The sequence below is a fragment of the Aythya ferina genome, assembly GCF_964211825.1.
Source record: "Aythya ferina genome assembly, chromosome: 2".
Classification (NCBI taxonomy): Eukaryota; Metazoa; Chordata; class Aves; order Anseriformes; family Anatidae; genus Aythya; species Aythya ferina.
Window position 1 is genome coordinate 27,219,292 of NC_140297.1, and position 25,869 is coordinate 27,245,160.

General features: G+C 37.3%; 1 protein-coding gene across 1 annotated transcript in view; it reads right to left on the reverse strand.

Annotated features, from left to right (window-relative positions):
* Nucleotides 1–25,869, reverse strand: part of COL28A1 (collagen type XXVIII alpha 1 chain) — a 66,700-nt gene that overhangs the window by 38,183 nt on the left and 2,648 nt on the right. Inside the window, exons 4-15 of the mRNA XM_084507910.1 lie at nt 24,396–24,416; nt 23,689–23,745; nt 22,315–22,368; nt 21,744–21,785; nt 20,985–21,011; nt 19,992–20,036; nt 15,897–15,941; nt 15,200–15,253; nt 3,629–3,697; nt 2,946–3,014; nt 1,572–1,640; nt 528–596 (exon numbers count right to left, since the gene is read on the reverse strand). Coding sequence (XP_084364036.1) covers nt 528–596; nt 1,572–1,640; nt 2,946–3,014; nt 3,629–3,697; nt 15,200–15,253; nt 15,897–15,941; nt 19,992–20,036; nt 20,985–21,011; nt 21,744–21,785; nt 22,315–22,368; nt 23,689–23,745; nt 24,396–24,416 — 621 coding nt within the window. The remainder of the gene's footprint in view (nt 1–527; nt 597–1,571; nt 1,641–2,945; nt 3,015–3,628; nt 3,698–15,199; nt 15,254–15,896; nt 15,942–19,991; nt 20,037–20,984; nt 21,012–21,743; nt 21,786–22,314; nt 22,369–23,688; nt 23,746–24,395; nt 24,417–25,869) is intronic.

Here is a 25,869-nt window from a genome sequence, read left to right on the forward strand (position 1 = left end):
AAACCATTAGAAGGAAGATTTGGATCAATGTCTCTGCTCTACATGACATTTGAGCGTTTTTCATCAGTCATCCTCTAGATCCATGCAAGTTACAGGCCAGAATCTCCTCAGGCCAAGGGAATTACAATTGTTCTGGATCATTCTTTGAGGGCCTGGGTGCCAAAAAGCTAACTAATTTCAGACGCCAACGTGTTCATTGCCTGTCCCAGGTCCATTAGACTAGATAACCGAAAGGGTTTTTCATTTTTTTAAATATTTAATTTAAAATATTTTAAGTACAATATTTCTGAGATAATTTTAGGAGGAAAGTAAATCAATTTCTTCCCCCAAACTCCCAGCTGCATAGAATACCGTCCATAGTGCAGTTAACTTGTATAGATGAATGCTATGAAGTTTATGAAGCTGCATTGAAGGAGTACCTCAGATACAAGCTAAAACATATTCTCGTGTTGTTGTTTGAATAATTCATCATTAATTTACTATAAATATAACTATAAATATGATCAGGAAAATACTCTGGGTCTCACCTTGTCACCTTTGATTGATTGACCTGGCAGTCCGGTTGGACCAGCTACACCTTCAGAGCCTTTTTCACCCTAGAAATAAGTAACAGTTTTGTAACTGTATATGGGAATTTATGAAGGAAACGATCCAAGACAAACTTGTCAACACAATGTGGGTAATGAGGAGAAAAGTATTCCTTTGCAAAAAAACAAGAAAAACAGCCAACTAAATTATTAGTTTTACAGAAAAGTTACAATTTTACAAAGTTACAATTTTGGTTACAATTCATAATGTACTTCATCTGTATTCATTGTTTCGTTGAACACAGGACTTCAAAAGGAGAAAATTAAATACCATGAAGTCAGAAAGTACATTTTGAGAATGCGATAACGTGTTCATTTTGTAAGTAGATAGAGTAGTTCAGAACCTTCTGGTGCAAGGACATGGCTAACGTCTTTTCCTTAAAAGGAAGAAAAATCTGCTTTGCTTGGTAGCTCAAGGCTCTGGAGAATCTTGAAGCCACTTAAAGAGGGATACACTTTGATGAGAAACCCAGTTATGATTCTACCATAAATCTTTGCTTGTTTATACTTATTTTTAAGAAAAGGAATGTTCACACATATTAAATTGCCACGTGCCCTTAATGAGGTAACTGTCCACAGAGACTCATATAACCCAAGTTTTAGCTTCCAAAAAATGGTAAGACAGAACAAAAATACTTCCTGAATGTTTTCTTCCAATAAAAAACATAAATAGCTAAATAGTCTTTCAGAAGACTACTTATCTCATTAATGCTGGTGAAAAAAGGTATCTTGGTAAATACATAAATACGAGAATCATTAACTTCTTACATTTAGAGGGACACTGCAACTCTTTTGTAATTATCTTAATAGAGCTTTTGAACTAGGAGGGGTATTCAGAGAGCACAGTGATTCAGAAGACCAAGATCTACCATACATGTATGATATTTTGTACCACTAAAATGATCAGTGCTCTTAAATAGCTTAGGCACTAAAGCAAATTTGTCCTATGATTAAATAATTTAAAAAATGTTTCCATAAAGCTACCTTTTGTCCTTGAATGCCCTCTCCTGGTAGACCTTTCTCACCTGGCAGACCATCAGGGCCACGTGGTCCCTGTAAGAAAAGAAAAAAAAAAAATCAGATTATATCAGCAATTACATTTCTTACTGACATTTTGTCTAGTTTGCTAATATAGTTCCTTGCAACTCTTATGGCACTGATAAGTAGCAACACTTACACAACAGCTGGCTGAGCCCAGACAATCAAATGAAGTGTAGTAAACCTTAATTGGAGGATTTAGATAAGAAGAAGGTAATGCTGAAATGATCTGAATGTCATAATGTCTAAAGACTCTATCCTTAAAACCCAAATGAAGTTGTGGGTTAATTTATAATAAATATATTTACTGCCTTGTAATTTATTCCTTATAATTTCATGTACCTGAAATAATGAAAATCATTAATTTGAACTTTTTTTTTTTTTTTTTAATACAAAATGGCTGGCTAAACATAATTAGAAAATTCCAACTTTTGTTTAAATGAACACTGAAATAATTCTTTTGTTTTGTAGTATTTTTGGTTCTTCCAGAAAATTCAGCTTTTATTATTTAAAGCTACTGAAGAGTTTTTAAGGATGATCTTGATTAAATAAAAATATTACTACATTTTTTGTGAAAAAATATATTTTATAGTCACAAGGAGGCTTTCAAAAATAATATTAGAATGAATTCTAACAATCATCTACATTTGTGGCTTCTTAATTAACAATCTTTTGATTATTAATGAAGTAAGAAAACTACACATTTTATACAGCAGGAAAAAAGAGCCACCAGCAAGCACTAACTTAACAATGGAAGAAGGAGTACAATCCTTTGCTTTGCAGCTTCCAAGGAGGCTATTAGAAGAAAACTGTTTCTCAGAGCTACAAAGAGCTTGCTAAAGGTAACTTACTGTAATTCAGAAGAGAAAGGTGTAATTAAAAGCATATAATTTGGATTTTTGCTTCTGATGCAATTCAAATTACAGACTGGAGTTGAGGAACATCTCAGACTTTGGATTTTCACCTTCTTAAAATTTGATTTTAAACATTTTTTAAAGATCTCCTTAATTCAAACAAGTAAGGGTATGCCTATTAGTATACAACTCCATGTCTGTCTGAAAACTGTATGCTGTAATCTCGCTCACATGGACCATGCAATTTTTTATTTCACCAAAACTTATTTGGACATGACTTAATTCTCCTACTCCAGCAATTCATGCACAATTACTGTTGCTATATTAGGCTGGCACAGCTGCTGCTCTAGACTATGTAGATTGGCTTATGGAATCAGTACCCTATATAGCTGCTGTCATTCAATTAAAGTCTTATTTATTAAAGACTTATTTATTTTCACTTCCAATTCATCTATCCACGACTTACAGGTAATCCTGGCTCACCAATTCCAGGAGGTCCCGGGAGTCCAATTTTACCTTCTCGACCTGGAGCGCCCTTGTGAAAAAGAATATTACTAAGTTCAGTCTTAATTCACCTTCATGCTTTTGAAAAGCTTAACATTTATATATAGATGACTTAATCATGTCATTAGAAAAATCTGAAATCAAACAATATCTCTTGAGGTAAAACAAACATAAATGATAATTTAGAAACATTTGAAAGTACATTTTAGTTAACATTCAGAACCTTACATTGTATTTCAGTCCTCAAGCCAACTGCAAAGGATATAAGAACATCAGTTCCCATAGTGAAAAATAGTAAAGCAAATCTGTCACTTGATTGTATATCACAGTGACTGAGATGTATTTCTATGCCTTGAAGAATGATTACTCATTAACGCAATCATCTGCTAGTGCTTGACTTTGATCTCAGGTATTTAACCCTCATTTAAATGGCATTATTTCTGGCCTATTGTTTCAGTGGAATCATAATCAAAACTTGGGGTTGAAGGAAAAGCAGTTCTGTCATCTCCATTCTATACAAATGCACAAACCAGTACTACACAAGATTATAAGAGCTTGAGTTTGATAAAACTTCAGATGAGAACTTTCATCCAAAAAATGACTGACCACAGTTAGCACTTTAACAGACATATAACTGAGACTTACCTTGGGTCCTGGCTGTCCAACACCAGGGAGTCCTGGCGGACCATAGGGACCTATAGGACCTTGTTCTCCCTAGAGAAAAAAAAAAAAAAAAAAAAAAAACACAGAAAGAGATTATTAAAGAAATAGTCTCTTTTCATAATCAAATTCTCCCAGAGTATCTTTCCATCACAACCATTCAGGGCTATAGAAATATGTATTTAAAGTAAAAAAAAAAAAACAACCAAACAACCAACCAAACAAAAAACAAAACAAAACACAACTGTTTTAAAACTAAATGTTTTGGTTAGTAGCATGGCCAATATCCTGGCCATACAATTTTCTGGGATAGATAATAAAGTCATAACGCCATTCAAAATGTGTTTCTTCCTCATCATATCTTTTTGGTCCTGATTTTATTCAATAATTTGGTATGTGCTTCCTTCACTCCTTTTCTTGCCAGAAAGACAGGTATCTGGAAATCGATCTGTGTTTATGCTTTATACATAGGACTAAAGATTTTTCCAGTAGCAAAGGCTGCATATCACAACTGTTGCTCTTACTACTGTCTTTGACTGCAGCTCCTCTTGTTAGCTGAATATGTTTCTAACAAAGCCAATGTAGGTTCTAGTGAAAACAAGCATCAGATCCCCCAAATTAACAGGTATTTAGAGTCATAAGCAGGAGCGAGGCAGATAAAACCCTTTGAAGATCTGAATTTCATTGCCTGGAGAACCTGACACAGACTGATACTACAAATACTAGTTCTGACACATTGGAAGATATATTCTAAAACCACTGACTCAGAAAATTATTAAGATCTAATTTAACCTAAGTAATTTTCTGATTAAAACATTGTATAGCTAATATGGTAATGATTTTCAATCAATTACAAATTTAAGTGCTTGGCAGTTCTCCAAATCAAAACAAATCCAGACAACCATTCACAAATACACATTTAATCCATGCACTTCACACAATACAACCCCTGCGATGAATAGGGTCTGCACCTTGATCTATTTAAAAAGTTCAGTACAACTGCTATGATATATAGAAGGGCCGGAGGGCAGACCCGGGAAACTACAGGCCTGTCAGTTTGACCTCAGTGCCAGGGAAGCTCATGGAGCAGATCCTCCTGAGAGTCATCACACAGCACTTGCAGGGCAAGCAGGCAATCAGGCCCAGTCAGCATGGCTTTATGAAAGGCAGGTCATGCCTGACGAACCTGATCTCCTTCTATGACAAAGTGACGCGCTGGGTGGATGAGGGAAAGGCTGTGGATGTGGTCTACCTTGACTTCAGCAAGGCTTTTGACACCGTCTCCCACAGCATTCTCCTCAAGAAACTGGCTGCTCTTGGCTTGGACTGGCGCACACTTCGTTGGGTTAGAAACTGGCTGGATAGCCGGGCCCAAAGAGTCGTGGTGAATGGAGCCAAGTCCAGTTGGAGGCCAGTCACTAGTGGCGTCCCCCAGGGCTCGGTGCTGGGGCCGGTCCTCTTTAATATCTTCATCGATGATCTGGACGAGGGCATCGAGTGCACCCTCAGTAAGTTCGCAGATGACACCAAGTTAGGTGCGTGTGTCGATCTGCTTGAGGGTAGGAAAGCTCTGCAGGAGGATCTGGATAGGCTGCACCGATGGGCTGAGGTCAACTGCATGAAGTTCAACAAGGCCAAGTGCCGGGTCCTGCACCTGGGGCGCAATCACCCCAAGCAGAGCTACAGGCTGGGAGAGGAATGGTTGGAGAGCTGCCAGGCAGAGAAGGACCTGGGAGTGATGGTGGATAGTTGGCTGAATATGAGCCAGCAGTGTGCTCAGGTGGCCAAGAAGGCCAATGGCATCCTGGCTTGTATCAGGAACAGTGTGACCAGCAGGGCTAGGGAGGTGATCGTCCCCCTGTACTCGGCTCTGGTGAGGCCGCACCTCGAGTACTGTGTTCAGTTTTGGGCCCCTCGCTACAAGAAGGACATGGAGGTGCTTGAGCGGGTGCAGAGAAGGGCGACGAAGCTGGTGAGGGGCCTGGAGAACAAGTCCTACGAGGAGCGGCTGAGGGAGCTGGGCTTGTTCAGCCTGGAGAAGAGGAGGCTCAGGGGTGACCTTATCGCTCTCTATGGGTACCTCAAGGGAGGCTGTAGCGAGGTGGGGGTTGGCCTGTTCTCCCACGTGCCTGGTGACAGGATGAGGGGGAATGGGCTTAAGTTGAGCCAGGGGAGTTTTAGGTTAGATGTTAGGAAGAACTTCTTTACTGAAAGGGTTGTGAGGCACTGGAACAGGCTGCCCAGGGAAGTGGTGGAGTCACCATCCCTGGAAGTCTTCAAAAGACATTTAGATGTAGAGCTTAGGGAAATGGTTTAGTGGGGACTGTTAGCGTTAGGTCAGAGGTTGGACTCGATGACCTTGAGGTCTCTTCCAACCTAGAAAATTCTGTGATTCTGTGATATCCCCTACGTGCATTTGCTCTAGGACCCTGATATAGAAAAGGTCTTTAAGCATGATCTCAGTGGACCTACTTGTGTGCTTAAACACCTACTGTTTCTTCTATGTAGGAACACTAAACACTAAATACTAACAATTTCTTCAAAGCTTAATGTTTAGACAGAAACTCAGGTATAATAGTAAGTGAAAATGGATGAAATCTGAAATATTGCTGGGACAAAATTCCAAAATACTTCAATCTCTTCATCTTAACAACAGTATGCCTCAAGACTTCATATTTGTATGTTATATTCACTTACAATGAAGACCTGCAAATTCAAAGATTATTTAAAATTCCTTATAAATATGATAGTTTGGGAAAATAATTGTTCTAAATAATGGAGAAATTAGAGGGAAAATATCTTAAGAACCTGCCTTTTGCAGGAGTAGGTGCACTAGCTTTAAGTCATAAGTGACAAATTGCAGAATAGCTTTGTGAGTTTAGCTATTCTACATGTACTATGTTGCTATGAGGGACACGTTACCCATGGAAATCTCTAGGCAAACTCTAATGCCTGAGATCAGAGTCTTCATCTTTGTAGCCCTCCTTTGGATATTCTCTAATAGTTTTAGAGTGTGGCACCCAAAACTGCACACAGTACTTGCGGTGAGACCACACCAGTGCAGAGTAGAGAGGAAAATCCCTTCTCTCAACCTGCTAACAATGCCGTGCCTGATGCTCTATGGGATACAGTTGGCCTGTTTTGTTCATAGCTGTTTTTTTATCTCCTGTGTCTGTTTTGAAACTCACTAAAAATAAAATAAAATAAAAAGATTCCTCAAATGGCCCATCATCTAGACTTCCAGCTCATCCGTGGAATTAATTTAGCATTGAACATGCTGTCCTTTAGATTCAGCTGATCAAAAAGAATTTTTATTAACCGTTTCCCATCAGCAGGAAATTTAGGGAAGGCCAAGAATAATACAACTAAAGCTAGCATTTGCATCCTCTTTAATTCTCTTTTCAAGCTCTCTGTTTTAACACTGCTGTACTTTAGCTGAATTTCAGGGCTTTCTGGGATGATTCTGTTTAGACAAGAAGTAGAGAAAATATGTAAGGAAATGTTTATTTCTTTAGAAAATGATATACACTACAAGCAACATTTTCAGAAGGGTTTTTGTGACTTAGAAACATCCATTTCATTTCCAACCATAGCAATTTTGACTACTGAATTTCATCAATGCTGACAGATCACAATTAGCTAAGCATTGGTGGAAGTTCAGCTCCTGCATTAGCATGTAGAAGTGCATTGGCCGAACAGTACCAGCAAAGTCCAGTGCCGCTGGTGTGCACTGCTTCCCAGGCAAAGGCATCCCTATGGGAGCTACACAGGTAAAACTGTTGTATTAAGGTTTCAGAAGAAAGTTCTGCAAACAAATTTCCATGCATAGACACCCTCCAGGACAGAGACACTTCTGCTGTGTTTATCTGCAGCTGTACTTCTTGCAAAGGTCATCAAGATATACAAAACATGGCTTTTGGAAGAATATTAAGCAAACAAAAAAAAAGCCCAAGATAATTTGCCTTTCAGCTCATAGCCTCCCATAATTCACCACCAACTCTTACTCCAATAGCTCTCTGCTTCACTAGTGGAGCTAACAGGTACAGCCTCTTGTAGTTTCAGGGTCTGTATATCATAAAGTTAGGAATGGACTTCACCTCAAGGCAGAGGTGCCTCTGACAGAAAGAATTAGACACAGACCACTGTAAATGCTGGCACTTTTAGAGTGGCAGACTGGAAAACTGACACAACATAAATAGTTGATTATTGCTACCTTCCAACTTCTTGAGTCTGATCAAAAGCCTACTGAAATCAACTCCTTTTGATTCAAGAGGCTTTGGTCAACTTGGCTTCTTTGTAGGAATAGGGAAGTCCATAAGGTGACAAAGCAGTTGCTTTGGCTTTTCTCTCTCCTACATGTACTTTATCTATTGCCACTAAGAATCTCTGCCACTACTCTTTTTAGTATGTTGCAAGATTTACTTAAAACATGCTAGTGTGATTATCATTCCTCCTACTAAACTCACACGCTGACAAGATGATATGGCTTTGACAGCTGCTGGAGGTGGATCCCCACTCTGGCTTCCAGCCTGAGCAGCTATAGGCTCCTCCAGGAAACACACACACAAGCGGTGCCCTCTCCCACTGCTACTGCAAGAAATGATGCACACATATGCACACACAAGCCAGCTGTAGCTGCTGCTGGACTCACTGTTTTCCCTACAGGCAGAGCTGCAGGTTCATGTTTTGACATGGTGCTTCCTTCCTGTGCCCTCTCACTCATTCACACAGGTACGGGGTGGCAGCCATGGCCAGGCAGTGAGCAAAGTGTTAGCTTTTCAAATTCTCAGTCGTCATCTTTATCATGGAAAAGGCAGCCTAGGGTGTGTGTTGTGCCAGGATGAATTAGCATGCCACACAGAAAAAATGCAAAAGATATGTGCAAACTTGAAAAATATTAAATAAATATATCAGATTCAAACAAACAAACAAAGCCAAAACCAAAACAGCAGCACGCTAGCCTACTAGGTATAAGCAGGCTACTTTGGACACAGCAAAAGCCCCTAAACACACTAGCTACATTTGTCAAAACTAAGCCTAAGAAATCGTGTAGGAACTTGTTCCGTTCTGAAAACCAATGTTAGGTAAATAACAACCTCCTAATGCAGCTGAAACAATAAACCATACCCCTTTGTTGTGTTTGGAAAGTGTCTTCCAATTTTTATTTTTATTTTTTGGCCTGTTGTCCAAACAGACATTGTGTTTCATATCTATTTCTGACAGCTTCTGACAGAACTTTCCAACGACAATAACTCTGGGGAATGCTTCCTATTGCAATTTATTTGTTCCTGCTCAAGTTTACCCACATGCTAGGGCTATGCTAATGCATGCATTGTCTCGATGGAAGTCTCAGAAAAGTTAACATTTTTCCAAAAGCTCTTATTTAACCATGATGAAAACATTATCTAGTTTTCTCTCCAATAACTGATGTCCTTTAACCAGCTTTGATGCAGCTTTTATTTGTTTTTCAATAGATACCGGTGTAGACACTGTTAAGTAGGCATTATAATAAAAAGAATGTAGAGTAGCATGAAAATTTGATAGGGGAGGATGTCTGAAGATTAATGATGGGGGAAAAAAAAAAAAAAAAAAAAAGAAAAAAAAAAAGAGCCTTTTTCCAGACAAGATGCAAAATTGGAACTTAAACTATTTTTACCTGTTTTAAAGACTATATATCAGTCATATGTTCATACAGCTATTAGCAAGCCTCTGTTTTAACTTCTACAATCACAGTGCTACAAGAAATGTGAAATTTATTAAAACAGTAAAGCACTGCCAATAATAACATTACCTACAGTCAGAAGGAAAATTCTACTTTTCAAAGTAGCTTCTTTGTAATCATTCTCTTTGTTTAACATTCCACTCAAATCCACTCAAAATTTTTACATATTAAAATTGTACAATTTTAAGCTTGGAAAATACATAAAAGTCTACCCCCCAGCAAACAGTTTGCTATGTTATGATAAATACCAGTTAGTGCCAGCATAAATGGCTTCTTTACTTTTAGGAACGCACATACACCCTGCAAGGAACAGGAAGTCTGTATGTCAGAGTCTATAAAGCTATTAATGACTAAGATATAACAAATAAGCTATAGTGAAAAATATGCTTTCAAATATGATGATCTTTTTAAACATTTGAAACAACAATGGAAACAGATACAGATATTGAATATATATTACTGATATTTAATATTTCTGAGGTAGTTGTGCTACACCAAAACTACACTTCTTTATAGGGAAACTGTATTGTTCAGCCTCCTGGGAAACATATAACTTGCCAGATAAGTAAGGAAAGAATTTGTAAGTCATGAGAGAAGCAGGAATCCTTAGCAGTTCATTCTGGGACACATTTTCAGGGAAATATGCAACAAGGGAATTTTCATAGAAGCGTTATCCCAAGATGTTTTCATGGAAATAAGTGCTTTCAATACCCACATTCAAACTTAACTATCTCCTTTAAAGTCTGAATACTCATCTGTTCTTACAACTTTAGCTGGTAATTCTTTGAGAGTTTTTGTTAAAGGCACTCACTTTAACAGTGGCTTTTAAAGAATGTGTTGTTCTCAATCTTTCCATGAATATATCAGGGTTTATAGAAATGTGTTATTTATTGCCAGTAGCTGGTCTAAAAGTTTAAGCAAACAAACCCAGTTTTATTTTTGAAATGATAACCATACCAACTCCCTGCTCATTACTTCCTTCTGAGTGGCTACCTTAACTACACAGGTCACGTCCACTTCCTGATTTTATGCCCCAATTTTATAATGTGTAACCAAATCATTCTGTTTTTAAATTGTCCACCGAACTTCTGAAAATTCAGTCCCTCACTAACAGATTTTCAAAATTGCCTTGAATACAAACACTCTTACAGAACCTCACTTGTGCAATTGTACGGAATATGCTTTATATATATATATATATATAAAATAAGCAAGTATCTAAATCAATTAATGAAAAGCTCAGTAATAGGCATATGCATGTTGCAAATTCATTTATCTAACTCCAAGAATACTAGGAACATGTGGATCCGCACATTTTATGTTTTCAACCCCAATGAGATACTTTAGCTTTGCAAAAATGTAGCAGCAAAAACTCAGGACTGAGAAGTTTGCTTGATCAAAATAAATGGCATTACATTCACTCTTAATGTTCAGAATTCACTCTTAGAATTCACTCTTAGAATAGCAGAATATAACAATGTAATATAGGAGGTGATAAATAAATCCGATGAAAGTAAATGCCGTAGCCAGCTACAATGCTATTTTCCTGTATTAGCCAATGCAGATAAGAGATATGTAGAAGAGAAGTACTTAAATCACACAAAGCAGACTACTAGAACATTGGAAGTGAGATGAGATTCTCTTTGGATCATGCTTCTGGACATTGGTGCTTAGGGCAGAATATATCACATTTACAGAGCAAGTAAATGTTTTGTTTCCATCTACAGAGAATACTAACTTTACCTCCTGTGTCCCCTTATGAAAGCCTATGCCTTCCTGTAATAACTTCAACGTGATCTTTGAGAAGCTAGCCTAGCAAAAGCAAACACTACTGATTTAATCAACAAACCATCTGTTAACAAGCCATCTAGCCGGCTCCTGGAAATCCAGGCAGCAATATAGGATATTACTGGAGCAGAACCAAGCACAGCATGGCTTTTCTCTTTGCTGACCTTATATTTCTAGTACTTTTAATCCTTCTGTAAATGAGATCCTGTCTTTTCTTTGCTTCTTTGTTTGTCTTTGGGAAACTGTTGTTTGCATCAGCCAGCAAAATCGTAGTGTAGGCCAACTATGCTTTCATGGTGAGACAAGGAACACAATTAGTTCTTTACTCTTACAAGCTGCAGTGTGACAAGAGTCAAAAATGTGTTTACCACAGGTAAAGGTTATAAATCGAAGTTCTGCAATTTAATTAATTGGGTGTGGCGACTTCAAAAGAACTACAAAAGCTTTTTCTTTTTAATTTTAATTTTTATTTTTTTATTTTTATTTATATGTTCTATAGCTGGATAGAGTATGTAATATGCTTTGATGTAAGTTTTTGTTTCATGTTAGAATGCAGATAACATGTTGTGGTTGATAAAGCTGAAATATGCCTTAAAGTGAATGACCTTCAGCAAAGTTGTAAGAAAATATAAAGCACAGCTATGAATGGTATTCTTTCTCAGTATTTTAAGTTAGTGAGAGAGAAAAGATAACGTACACTTTGGCATTAACAATATAACTGTTATTTTGTGAATTTAACATCTTTTTAGTGAAATATGGCCAATAAACATAGGAAAGTCAATACAAGAAAAAAAAAAAAAAAAAACCTACAACAGGGAACAGGTCCAAAATGACTGATTTATAAGGCAAGAGATACAGAGTGAAATTAGCCAGTTCCCAATTCCTAACTAGTAGTGAAATTTCCTGTTCCTCTCTAATGTTTTTCTTTTCAAATGATTGTGTTTTATACTGAGTTGTAAGTTTCCTCTTATCATGTAAGTTCAACATTCGGTTAAGTATAAATATATTTAGTCAGGGCAATTAATAACAATATGGCATAAGGAAAAGATGAGTTAACGTATTATTATTTATATAGAAGCAGAGTTTAAATTTGTCATTTTAAATCTCTCAGCATCTTTATGGAAAAAGTTTATATCGTAATAAAACTATTTATATTTATTTGAGATGCTATAACTTTGCACAAGTGCAAATAGAGAAAGCTTTTTAAATTTTGCTTAATAGCAAAAGCTGTTTTTAGTTAATATCATGCTGAGCTGTGTTTTATGCAGGATATAGGCTGCTCTACAATTCATATATGAATCTAGAAAAGAAGGCAAAAGTAAGGTGACACAGTTTAGTTTTGTAATAAAGAGGTTATTACAGATAAGGGCTGATTGCAAAGTGCATCAGAAAGACTTTCAGAGGTTAAAGATGAGGTTCAGCTCCATATGAACACCCCTAAACTTTAGTGTCTACATGGAAACACACTACAAATGGAAAGCTGTTCAATGCAAGTTGTGGGACTTTGCAAACCATTCAACTGAGCACTGGCAATACAATAAGGCAGTATCATATTGTGCAAACAGCAAGAATTATACCCTGACAGATTAGGCAGCATTTTAAGAGAGAATAAGAGAATGCAGATGGATGACAAAGGAAGTAAGTAATGAAAAGTTCCTTCCAGTAATTTCTTGGATGATGTTTCTGGACTCTATGCTGCATTGCTTCAGACATATCACATTTAAGCAAATAAATTAAAGTTGCAATACCAGCAACCCTCTCCTGCTGATGGCTGCCAGAGCCAGCAGCACAGACGACACAACCATCCCCAACTGTCTGCAACCCGGCGCTGCAAAGCAGAAGGGGTATGGCACTGCATTACGGTCAGGGATGCACCGAACTGGCCAGATATTTGAGTGAACAGTAGACTTCACAAATGAGACCCAAAACATCTGTAGGCTGAACTTGATCTGGAGTTTATATTTTGAGGAACTGACTCTCTCCTTTCAAACCTCAACATGGCCCACAAACAATGAATATAAATGTTCAGCAGTGGTGTTCTGCATTATGTCATATTGATACTAATGCCATGAAACTGCCTTCAGCTCTGCTAAACCAGACTGAAGGCACTAGCTCAGCTCAATAAGCAGAAAGTATTAGCATGGAAAGGCCACGGGTACAAGGAAGGGCACTAAGAATAGTCTTATTTATTTTATATGAGACAGTTATAAATAACTGCTACTTTTCAGATATATTGTATTATGTGTCATGAAAACTAATTTTAAAAGAGCAATTGACTAATCTTTCTGTAAGGACAAAAGATATTGGAAAGATCACTATGTGTCTGAACCAAAAAAGGCCTTGACCTTTACCAGCTGAATGGGTGTTTATTAAGCTATGAAGAACTACTGATTATCTGTAGTGATCATTGAAAAATTTTTCACTCTTCTCAGATAAGCTCCAAAATGCCAAAGGTTGGCTTTGGCACTAGGTAAGGTCGACAGATAACCTCTATGTTTCTTCTATATTCTTTAGCTTTTAGTGTAATTACATAAGTGCAATTAAACTTGTCTGAGAGTGTTTTTATTATCATAGATGTCTGAGCCTGAAAAACCTTGGCTAGAGATCTTAGTCAGCAAGTTGCTGAGTTGGAAGCTGAGAAACAAGGAAACTTTTCCATACTGAAAATCTGCAGAAAAAATGAAAAGAGGCCATAAATATTGCACCCAGTTAGAAGAATTATAGAGAGCCAGCTTCAGGTATTTTACAGATAGGTAAGTGTATAAAAAGACTGACAGAACAACAAATAACATATAACAAATATGGTTTAGTGTATAACAAAAGTATCTAGAGTACTATCTTGGACTCATCAGTGTGAAATGACAGATAAAAAAATTACTGTCATTTGCCATGCTGAAATTAAAGAGAGGCATGACTTTTCCACCACATTCATGAATAGCTTCTTTCAGACCCTTTATCCTCTTTCTTTCCTCACTTCTGAAATATTCTGTAGCAATTTTCCTAATCAAGCATTTTGTGAAAAGATGAAGACACAAGAAGTATGAAAAAGCACTTGTCAGGAAGAGGAAAATCATGGTGGATGCCAGTATTTCAACCTTTTTACCATAAATATTTCCCACAACTAAGTTTATTTCTGTGAATCTTCAAATTAACTTGTTGCCTAAGAAACAAAACATGAATGTATAAATGTTGCATCCTTGGCAAATTGTTCTATGTGAATTCAGTTGCCTGGTAAAACTTAGATATGGCATTCTATTATTCATGCAGTAGTAAAATGTCCTTGTCATTAGACCCCATATTTTCAAACTGATACATAAAAGATCTTTCTGTACCGAACAATGACATTAATAGCTGTCCTATGGGCAAGATAACTATTCACATAAAGCAATTTGCCAAAGGTTTGAAAATCAGAAGACTGCCTAAATTAATCAGATACTTTATCTAATTGGTTTTGCTTGACAAGCTGTAGTCATTATCTCCAAATGATCTATTTTCAATATAACTAAGGTATTAATCATCACCAAATCTTACACCCCTACCAATTTTAAAGTTGTCCTGAACTTTTACAGTATATAAGCAGTATAATAAATGACTTTAAAAACTCCATCTCAATATTTTATAACCACCATCTAAAATCACTTAACAATGTTTAAGCACAAAGCATCAGAGATATTCTAGAAAAAACTTCCCACATGATGGCAGAAGCAAAGACATATTCAGATGGTTTAAATTCCAAATTCAGTTGCTGTGGCTCTAGGTCCCAAGTAGCACCCGACTGTGGCCCTACAAAATGCTCTCCCAAGAGATGGGATGGCTGGGCTCGAGGACCCAGGTGGAGCACGGGCTGTATGTCCCAATGAGACAAGGCCTAAATACCATGATGACACTACTGTGCACAGTGCAGGTGATCTATGCAATTTTTGTACAAGGGACACCACTAAAAAAAACTACTGAGGAGAAAAGATAGCACAGTATAAAGATCCCATGCAGATTTTCTGCATCTTCTCTCCTTATATAACATCTACACACACGTGACTACATCTTACCTTGCTGCCTTGAATGCCCTTCAGACCTGGCTCACCTGGAGGTCCACTGACACCCTACACAAAAGTCAAAGTAGAGAATGAATTTCCTTTGAAGATGTATGTGATGTTTCTCTTGAATTTGGCCTGAGCAGGATACAGTACAATGTAGCACAATGCTAAGGTCTGCTTCATATTCTGTGAAGTGTCCGGCATGTTGGAACTGTATTGTTAATATTCATTAACCAATGCTGACAGAAAAGGTATCTTACTACTCCATACAAATTGCATCATTTTTCTTACTCTTTTCCCAGGTTTTTAATTAATCATGTCAGATTTTAGTCTCTCCTACAAAATTCTATCTCTCTGGCTGCCTTGTATTTCAGGAAGACCATGTTCAGGTTTCCAAGAAACATATATGATGAGAGGAATTTAACATGTTAGGGTATGTATGGGCATGATTTTACACTAAGGGCAGGAGGAGAGTTCTGCAGCTGGAAAGCCCGAATGCACAATTCACCTCTGAGAAGCTTCAAGCAGCAGCAGCCAAGAACTTTTCTTTGAAAATTATTTTTGAATGCCAAAATTTGCCAGACTCTGACATCTTGGTGCCTCAGGCACCAAACATACTGCTCTCCACAGAATTGTCAGGTTTTATGTAGAATAGACTTACAGAAAATAATGTTTTTTCTTTCTATTTGATATCTTTTAGTTCCCTTACCTGAGGTCCCCGAGGTCCCCTTGGGCCAAAAGGACCTTCCAATCCCTAAGAAAAAATAAGATTCAATTATCCTATTAAAAAGAAGTTGCAATTACCTGCTACAAAGTATTGAAAATTGCAGTGCACATGTAGTGACCCATCTCTCTCTCTCTGTTCAAGCATTTTCTAAGGAGTCTGTTTTTTCTCCACAATACTGCTGTTCTCCTTCTGTATTCCGTATTGTTGGATACACTCCATTTTCAATAATTGGCTAAAATACTTCCAGAACAAACATTGTGGATGGCCACTTAACATCTTAGCTATTTGGTTACCTGGTTGTTCTTTGCCACAGGTCTTAAAATTCTATTTCTACTGGTATATTAGATACAGAATTCTTATTAAAAAAAATAAAAAATGATACTGCTTATAACAAAGTAACTTCAGCTAATGTTGTCTCAGTCACCTAAACTGTAGCAGGGTAGAATCACACTAATAGTTTGCAAAAATCATTTTAAAATTCCATATTTAATTATTCCATCAGCTGTTATTTCTCCATTTAAAGAGCTGTTACCAGCTACTGCTACTGTGGATAGCTCACAAATCTTTTTGCTGCGCTATTTTTCTTCAGTCACCACAATGCTTTTTCTATGGGATTTCACTTACAGTTGACTCAATACTCAGATATAATTTTTCTAAAGAAAGAATAGTTTTCAGCAGATGTGGTACCTGTCTTTTCGTTCTTTTAATTAGTAATATCTCTGAGTACAGAGGCATCGGCAGACTGTTGCATTTTTCATAGAACACAGTGTATTCTGAACCTCTAATAGCCCTAGCAAATTTGTCAGTGACATCTATGAAACCAAACTCCCTCTACTATCTTCATGTACAGATTCAGAAGTTCTAACAATTCTGTACTCCCAGGCATTAGCTCCCAGGCTGAGTGCCAACTGCCAGAGAGCAGACAACCCCACTTAGTTCTCGCTCATTTTACAAAAACTACACAAGCAACAGATGGCACAAACAACAACATTTTGATGTCATGATACCTACTTTTGGTAGAATACAAACATATGATTGGAGGCAGTTTTGATTTCAAAGCTGAACACAAACTTTCCAAATTTCAAGCTTTATCAGCTTTTAAAGAAACTGAGACTGATGGCATCAAAGCCTCTGCTACAGTCAGTTTGATTTGTGGGACTGGAAAGCTAGTGGTAGGGAGAATGGAACATTTTCAAATCAGACAGTGCTGCCAATTATGCTTCAATACCCATCTCTGCAGTTAAAGGTTCAGTTCAGGATACTGAAGCTATGCTTCACACATTTGGGCACGTCCATTCTGTTTCTGGTGATTATGCCTGATATAGATTACTTTCATAAAAAGAAAAAAGGGAAGAAAAAGAAAAAAAAAGAATCATTATGTTCTATCTTCTGCTTTTTGTAATGTGAAGCTGGGAATTCTGGAAGTGACTATAATTCTCATTTGTTCACTAAATTCTTGAAGTCCATAATCCATTTTAATATCTGATCGTCTACAGATGTCAAACTTTTTTTTTCTTTCTTTTTTTTTTCTTTTCTGTCCTCAACAGAAATGAAACAAGCAAATTTCCAGCAGCCCTGGCATATGGTTTCTACATCCAGATTTTTGGCTGATTTGATTATGTTCTTTGCCAGTTTCTGAACAGCTTCCTTTTATCCCCTTTCCGGGGAACTATAGGCCTGTCAGTTTGACCTCAGTGCCAGGGAAGCTCATGGAGCAGATTATCTTGAGAGTCATCACACAGCACTTGCAGGGCAAGCAGGCAATCAGGCCCGGTCAGCATGGGTTTATGAAAGGCAGGTCCTGCTTGACGAACCTGATCTCCTTCTATGACAAAGTGACGCGCTTGGTGGATGAGGGAAAGGCTGTGGATGTGGTCTACCTTGACTTCAGCAAGGGTTTTGACACCGTTTCCCACAGCTTTCTCCTCAAGAAACTGGCTGCTCTTGGCTTGGACTGGCATACGCTTCGTTGGGTTAGAAACTGGCTGGGTAGCCAGGCCCAAAGAGTCGTGGTGAATGGAGTCAAATCCAGTTGGAGGCCGGTCACTAGTGGCGTTCCCCAGGGCTCGGTGCTGAGGCCGGTCCTCTTTAATATCTTCATCGATGATCTGGATGAGGGCATCGAGTGCACCCTCAATAAGTTCGCAGATGACACTAAGTTAGGTGCATGTGTCAATCTGCTCGAGGGTAGGAAGGCTCTGCAGGAGGATCTGGATAGGCTGCACCGATGGGCTGAGGTCAACTGCATGAAGTTCAACAAGGCCAAGGGCCGGGTCCTGCACCTGGGGTGCAATAACCTCAAGCAGAGCTACAGACTGGGAGAGGAATGGTTGGAGAGCTGCCAGGCAGAGAAGGACCTGGGAGTGATGGTTGATAGTCGGCTGAATATGAGCCAGCAGTGTGCTCAGGTGGCCAAGAAGGCCAATGGCATCCTGGCTTGCATAAGAAGCAGTGTGGCCAGCAGGGATAGGGAAGCTGTACTCGGCTCTGGTGAGGCCGCACCTCAAGTACTGTGTTCAGTTTTAGGCCCCTCGCTACAAGAAGGACATCGAGGTGCTCAAGCGAGTCCAGAGAAGGGCAACGAAGCTGGTGAGGGCTCTGGAGAACAAGTCCTGTTAGGAGCAGCTGAGGGAGCTGGGCTTGTTCAGCCTGGAGAAAGGGAGGCTCAGGGGCGACCTTATCGCTCTCTACAGGTACCTCAAAGGAGGCTGCAGCGAGGTGGGGGTTGGTCTGTTCTCCCACGTGCCTGGTGACAGGATGAGGGGGAATGGGCTTAAGTTGAGCCAGGGGAGTTTTAGGTTAGATGTTAGGAAGAACTTCTTTACTGAAAGGGTTGTGAGGCATTGGAACAGGCTGCCCAGGGAAGTGGTGGAGTCACCATCCCTGGAAGTCTTTAAAAGACGTTTAGATGTAGAGCTTAGGGATATGGTTTAGTGGAGGACTGGTTAGTGTTAGGTCAGAGGTTGGACTCGATGATCTTGAGGTCTTTTCCAACCTAGAAATTCTGTGATTCTGTGATCTTAGTAGGCATTTCACATAACCCCATGCTATTTCTCACATATTGCCTGGATAAAAGAATTTAAGAATTTAAGAATTTATGATATTTTTTATTCTTCTAAGAAATGCAACTCTTTCACATTCTTGATAGATATTTCAGCCTTTTCTGACTCACTTGCTGACATTTTGTATCCCAGTACCTCACAACATTTTTGTATCCCAGTACCTCACAACAGTTTTTCAATTTTTATTAGTACAATTTATTATTTTCTTTGCAACAAATACTGCTGCTTTAGATATTTCCTAAAGCCTATCTGAAATGCATCATCAAATAGCAGGTGCCAGGAACAGCAAGCGTTTCAAGGTGGTCTTTGATAATGACAATCATAATGTGGATGCTAAAACTGAAGAAATGGTTTGACAGAACAATCAATTCTTAGCAGGTTGGTAGTACTTTATAATGCTAAACAGAATTCAGTAATTTTGCAGTACTTGCACAAGCCTCTTTCCATGAACTCAACATACACGATTATCCCTATCAGGACTTCACCATCCTTCCATCTTTTCACTGTAAAATCCCAGTTAAATCTACGTTCACCTGTATGAATTCTGCACTTCAGGTTAAAAGAGGAGAAACAGATAAAACTCTAAATACATATCAGCACAGAAGGGCTAGCAGCCTTCTCCTTAAAGTTGTTCAGGTTGTTAAAGAACCCGTTTCCTCTGTAATATAATTTTATACACTCGCATTAAAATTTACATTTTAAGGAAAAAAAAAAATCTGTTTAACTCAGTGACACCCTCACAGTCCTTTGTAAGTAGAGTTTGGCAACAGTTACGGAACTACATTTCTTCTGCAAAATGGAAAAAAAAAAAAAAAAAAAAAAAAAAGAGAATATAGTGAACTGGAGGTTCAGTTTCTGTGAACAGTATTTTTAGTGTGAATATACCTCTACAACCAGGGAATTATATGATGTTCAATTTTTACAGTAATCTTTATGAGCTATGTTTATGAGTATGTCACATGATTTTCTAACATCTCCATCAGTGTGCAACAGTTTAAATAAAAATTGTACTTACTCTTTCGCCTTTTATTCCTGGGGATCCACATTCCCCTCTTTCACCCTTTAAAAGAAATCAATAGGTTAGCAGCTAAACAAGTTGTCTTGATTACCCTAAAGGCATTTAAGTCTGTGCAAGCAGTTCAAAGGCAAAAGAGGTTTAGTAGATTTTGAGGACCTGAGAGTTGCATCCTTAGATGCAACTCTGGAAGATACAGTGTGCTGTACTTTTCCTTCCTGAAAATACCTACAAATTTTCCAACCTACATAGAAAAAGGGTAATATATTAAAATCTAGTAAATTTTTCTGTATTTTCCACCTTGCTGTGCTGCCTTCAGAGAGCCTGTCTGTATATTTTAATTTCATTACTGTGATGTTCAAGATTTTCCTGTGTAACAATTACAGGATTGTATGAATGGAATGAAGAAATAGAATTACTTGTCAAAATGGGATATCTCCATTTCTCTACTGGCTATGATGGTCAAGATTGCTGTGATAATTTTGGCTTTGGCATTAGGCAACTCACTGAACTATACAATTTTTTTAGCTCCTTGGAGAGCCTATCTTGAGATTTGGTTTGGCCAAGCATTAGCTCTTTTGAGAGATAGTTAGCTTCCTTGTGGTAATTTTTTTAAAAGCTCCCAAGTGACACATCTTTTTGTGTTTGTGATAAGCAATTTCACATTCTTTCTGCTTAATTTGTTCTTTGATCCTCATCTTTCTTACTCTTCTGAGCAGCTTTATTTCTGGTCTTTGACATTTTTCATTTTATATTTAGATTGTATTTTAATCTTTTACTTTGTATGTATTTATTTTATGTATTTATGTAAATTCCAACAAGCCAGTATGCAAATTTAGGTAAATTACGTAAATGATGACTTTACTTCCAGGAATTGCACTGGGAGCTCTCATGACAAAAAGGCGAGACCGGCTCTTCTTTCCACTCTTTCTCATACACTGTCAACAAGTGACAATCCATTCTTACACTACTTCCATTCCATAAAAATCTTACCTTTTCACCCTTATAGCCAGGAGCTCCCTGTTTGAAAAAAAATCAAAAAAGGGAGGAGAAAATCATAAAAGAGATTGCAAAAGCATTACACACTGTTAATTTACATAGGAAAAAAAAACAAAAACAAAAACAAAAACAAAAACAAACAAACAAACAAACAGTAAAGAATTATGTTTAAGTTTAACTATTCATGAAAATAAAATATCTCTCTGGAATACCTCATTTAACTTGTAATTACCTGAAAATTCAGAAATGTGTACTTTTTCCTCTTAACATTGGACATAAATGTGCCAGATTAGCAGTCTCTTATCAGATATATACTACCATTTAAAAAGGATTTTTAAACTGAACTGATCTTGCTTATGGAGTAGTGTTTCTCTGAGAATCAACAAGAATTCAAGCTTAGAAATATTAGATAACAGAAGCCAGAACTACCTATATGCTGTTAGTGATGACATCTTCTGCTCTATCTTCACAAAAATTATAATACAAGTCAATTCAAAATCACATAGCAAGAGAAGTTCCTTTTGTCAGTAGCATCCTAACTTTACATTTAAGCACATGGTTAGACTAAAGCAATTTTTAATGTGTTTCCCTCAGTATAGATGCTCCTCTAGACTAGAACTTAGTTTAGGTGTTCTAAATAATTCAGTAAAGTGGATGTGTGAAAAATTGAAAGAAAAAAAAATTGTTTTCAGTTCAGTGGAGTTAAGCTGTGGTATCCTGTGATGTCACTGTGATAACTGTGGTATCACATACCTCTTCACCTTTTTCTCCATGATCTCCTTTTTGAGCATCACCCTATTGGAAACAAAGGAATACAATTGAAATATATAGTGCTTTTCTATTTATTACTGTTACACTAAAACCTAGAACACTGTTTAAGGATCAGAAATTGCTTTTCCTACTTAGGAACATCCCACAGTCAAGAACACACAGTTGCCAAACATTAACACAGTCAACTACTGTCAGTAGATGACAGAAATCTCAGTCACCAAAGCAAGCTGCTCCATACAAGAGATTTGTGTACTGTCAGAAAGCCCTGTGGAGCTTAATGAACCTTCAGACAGATGCAGAGATCTCTGCTAACAGAGAAATACTTGAGATAGGCAGTGTTACTTGGTAGTAGTTTAGTTTCAATTTTTTCTTTCTGCCTCCTGAAGCAGCTAACTACAAATCTCTCATAGCAAAAGTCAGTCTTTTAAATCACATTGTACCATACCTCTTCTTTGCTATTTTCACCTCCATGGTTTGGACAAAATGATTAGATAGAAATTTGCTTTATTGCTTTTTGTTGGATAGTGTGTTTGTTTACTTAAACTCTCTTTACCTTGTTTCCTTTTGGTCCAGGCTCACCTTTTTCCCCCCTGTTTCCAGCACTGCCCTGAAACAAAGCAGGAAAATGTTATTACGATTGCACGGAAAGAATTCCTAGTTCCTCTAAGACTACAGCTTTGGAGCAGGCCACAATTATTCTGGAATAAGCTTAGATATAAATCCACACTGATTCAGGTATAGCACATGTGAGATTATTTTCACATAACTAAAAAAAACATAAGGTAACTGTGATTTGTTAATTAATTTATTTATTCATCCATGTTCAATGATAAGTACATTTTTTACCTTCAACTTTAGCAAAACAGAGCCTTTCAAAGTCTAACCAGCAAGGTGTCACAGAAAACATAACACAGTTTCTCCTCCCCATTTTTTTGAGAGGTACCCATCATTGTCTGCTCCCCTCTACTTCAAAAAAACACAACACTGCATAGAACATCTTAGTGTCGATATTCAGCAGCTCTAAAATTAAAAAATAAGTAGATACCCTTAGATCTGTTTGGAGGATCATGAAGGTGTGGAATGGAAAGCTTAGTGTATACATATACATATATATACTAATTTACATGTGAATATATATATATGTGTGTGTGTGTGTATAAAAATTATATATTATATTAGGTTACATATAATCACTTTGCATAAAATACCTAAAAATTCCTGGATCTTAAATTATCGACTGGAAGAAGGGGTTTTAGTTCCAGGACATTATCTGGAGTCAAGAGACTGGATGATATGCCCTGCTTTCATAACCTGCTACGGGTGTTTGGTCACTTGCTTTGGGTCAAGGGAGAAAGGCAAAACCATTTATATGTACCTTGGCTGTCTGTGGGGGAGCTATTAAAGATAGAAAAGGGATCAGAGAGGTCACAGACTCAGAACTCTCACTTCTGTGTTCTTTACCAGAGTCAAGAAACAGTTATGTGCTAAAGTGTTACAAGAGAAAAGAGAGTGTCAGAGACAGAGTTTTAGACTTTTCTTCACATATGCCACTACACTCAATCTTTTGAACTTTTATCCCTACACAGATAGAAACTGCTGGTAGGGTTTTAAGTTTCAAGAATAAATTCTTGGTTTGGGATTCAAAATCATGCATACAATGTTTACCCAGTAATATAAACGTATTTCCAAGGCAGTATGCGATTATAGATTTATTTATTTATTTATTTATTTGTTTAAGCTATTAAAACATCAGTGGCCTTTCTGGAGATGTCAGTGATATGCTATGATACTTTACTTCTGCTTACTCTATATGCACAGCTAATGTCTTGCTTTTATAGACATAGTAACCCATTATAGTATCTTGAACCACTGATCTCAATGATTAAAACATAGATTTCCAAGTTTTTTCAAGTGAATGCATACTTACAGAATCACCTTTGTCTCCTTTTATTCCCTTTTCACACACACAGTTCTTCTGCATACACTAAAAGGTTGATAGAAACATTAAGAAGAACATTTTCAAATGTATTATCTCAAATTTCATAAGCAAAAAATCTGCTTTTGCCTGGTAGAGAACACGGTAGAGAACATAAAAATAAACAATATGCTAATAACTATCTCCTTTATAATCAACATTACACTTCCGTATAGCTCCACCAAAATTGTCTGTTTCAATCCCAAACTTTATTTATTACACAAGCAAATAAATCACTTACTATTGTAACTACAAATATTTAAGGTTGCGTATACATAGTATATAGTGGTGTGAAATCTTATATAATTTTTGGACAATTTTGACATTGTTATTTTTTTATAATGTGATAACTAATGAACTTTCATGTGTTATACCAGTCTAACTCCACTTTGTTAGGAAGGGTTCTTTATGCCTTTAGGCCTTACTACTGATATTACCCACCAACGAACAGAAGTTGTAGATTTATCAGGAACAGGGGGGGAAGAAATGGATAAAAATGTAAATAAAAATCATGGTAGAAACTCTACTCAGGAAAGGAAGGGTGGTTATTCTTGCAGTACTGATGCATCACAGGAGAAGCAGAGATCAAGAGAAAAAGATAGACTGTGGTATTGATAAGAGTAATCAAGAGTAATACAAATAAAACTCAAAAAAACTACCTGCTTCTGAAGTAAGGCTTCCTGGAAAGAAAAAAAATAAATAATATTATTTCCATATAGACTTCATTTAACAGTGTAGTAATTTAACCATTTTTCCCCTCTAGTTTACAGAATTTGCAAGGTGAATGGTAAAGAAGGTGAACACCTTCAAGCATCATCCCTTTCTTACATTGTTAATTACCAGTCTATGGAACCAGTCACACAAGAATGGATTCTGTGGTATGAGGAGGGGGTTGCTCCATCTGACCCACAATGATCAGAAAGCTAAATAGACAGCTAAATAGCCAATATTAAGAACCAAAGCTAAGAAGGGGAATATGAAAAGACTAACCAGCTATGGAAGCTCTTACAAGGATAATATGTAGGGGAAGGAATCAATGTTTTTATCAGTGTTATACATGACATCAGTAACCTTTTAAAGTTTTAACATGTGCTCAGAGACATGCTCCATGTGCTGGGAAACACCCTTCAATTGTTATGACAGCAGTTGTGCTATTATTGTCCGAGCACACAACTCCTTGGAGAGAGTCTGGAAGAAGGAAGCTCCCTCAGTCCTGATTAATGTGACAGAGCCATACACCACAGAAACATTCCTCCCCATAGCACCATTTCCAGAGATCTCGGGAAAGAGTTTTCATTTTCTAAACGTATAACTTCACAGGTACACACGTCACAGGTATACACGTGTAACAATATGAAATATTTTAGAAATGCCTTTTGCTACCTATATCTGTGAGATCTCTAGCCTTGTGCACAACCTAGCCATCTGTTTTCAAACATACCACCTAGCAAGTTTCTGTTTTCAATTTTAAATTTTCCAAATCAGTTTTACCACCCTTGAGAGAATAATGAAAAAAGACATAAATTCTGTATTGACTATTCCCTTAATTGAATTCCCTATTGAATTTTCTAAAAAATATTTTCCTCCAAATTATCTTAATTTATTATGTGCAAAGTCTTCTCTTACTCAAAAGTACTTTCTAGCATTTTAAAAAGCAAGAGCTTCCTAGGCCACCCTAACACTTTGCACGTTAGTGCTTAAAAGACAGAAGGATCATGTCCAGCTGCTATCTATAGTACTACAAAACTTTTGTTTCTCCTAAACTAAGAAGTTACTTAAGCAATATTCCTTACATTTTCTTATGTGTGCCTTATGTTGCAATAGAAGGGCAGAGAGCTAAGTGCCTTTAAATAAATAGAGTGGTAGATTTAGAGTATTTTGGAAATCTGATCCCACTGAAGACAATAATAAAAAATTCCTGTTGCTTCAGCAGACATTCTTGAACTGCAGTGGTGAAGGCACCTGTTTTTGACATATCCCAGTGACTTCAGTAGACATACTTCAATACAATCTGTAAAGAGAAGTCTTCTCATTTGTCTTCAGGATCAGGATCATACTGTGTTTGTTTGTTACCTCTTATATCTGCCATGAAATTTGAAAGTTGATCAATCTGAGTCCAGAATTAATAGTTTT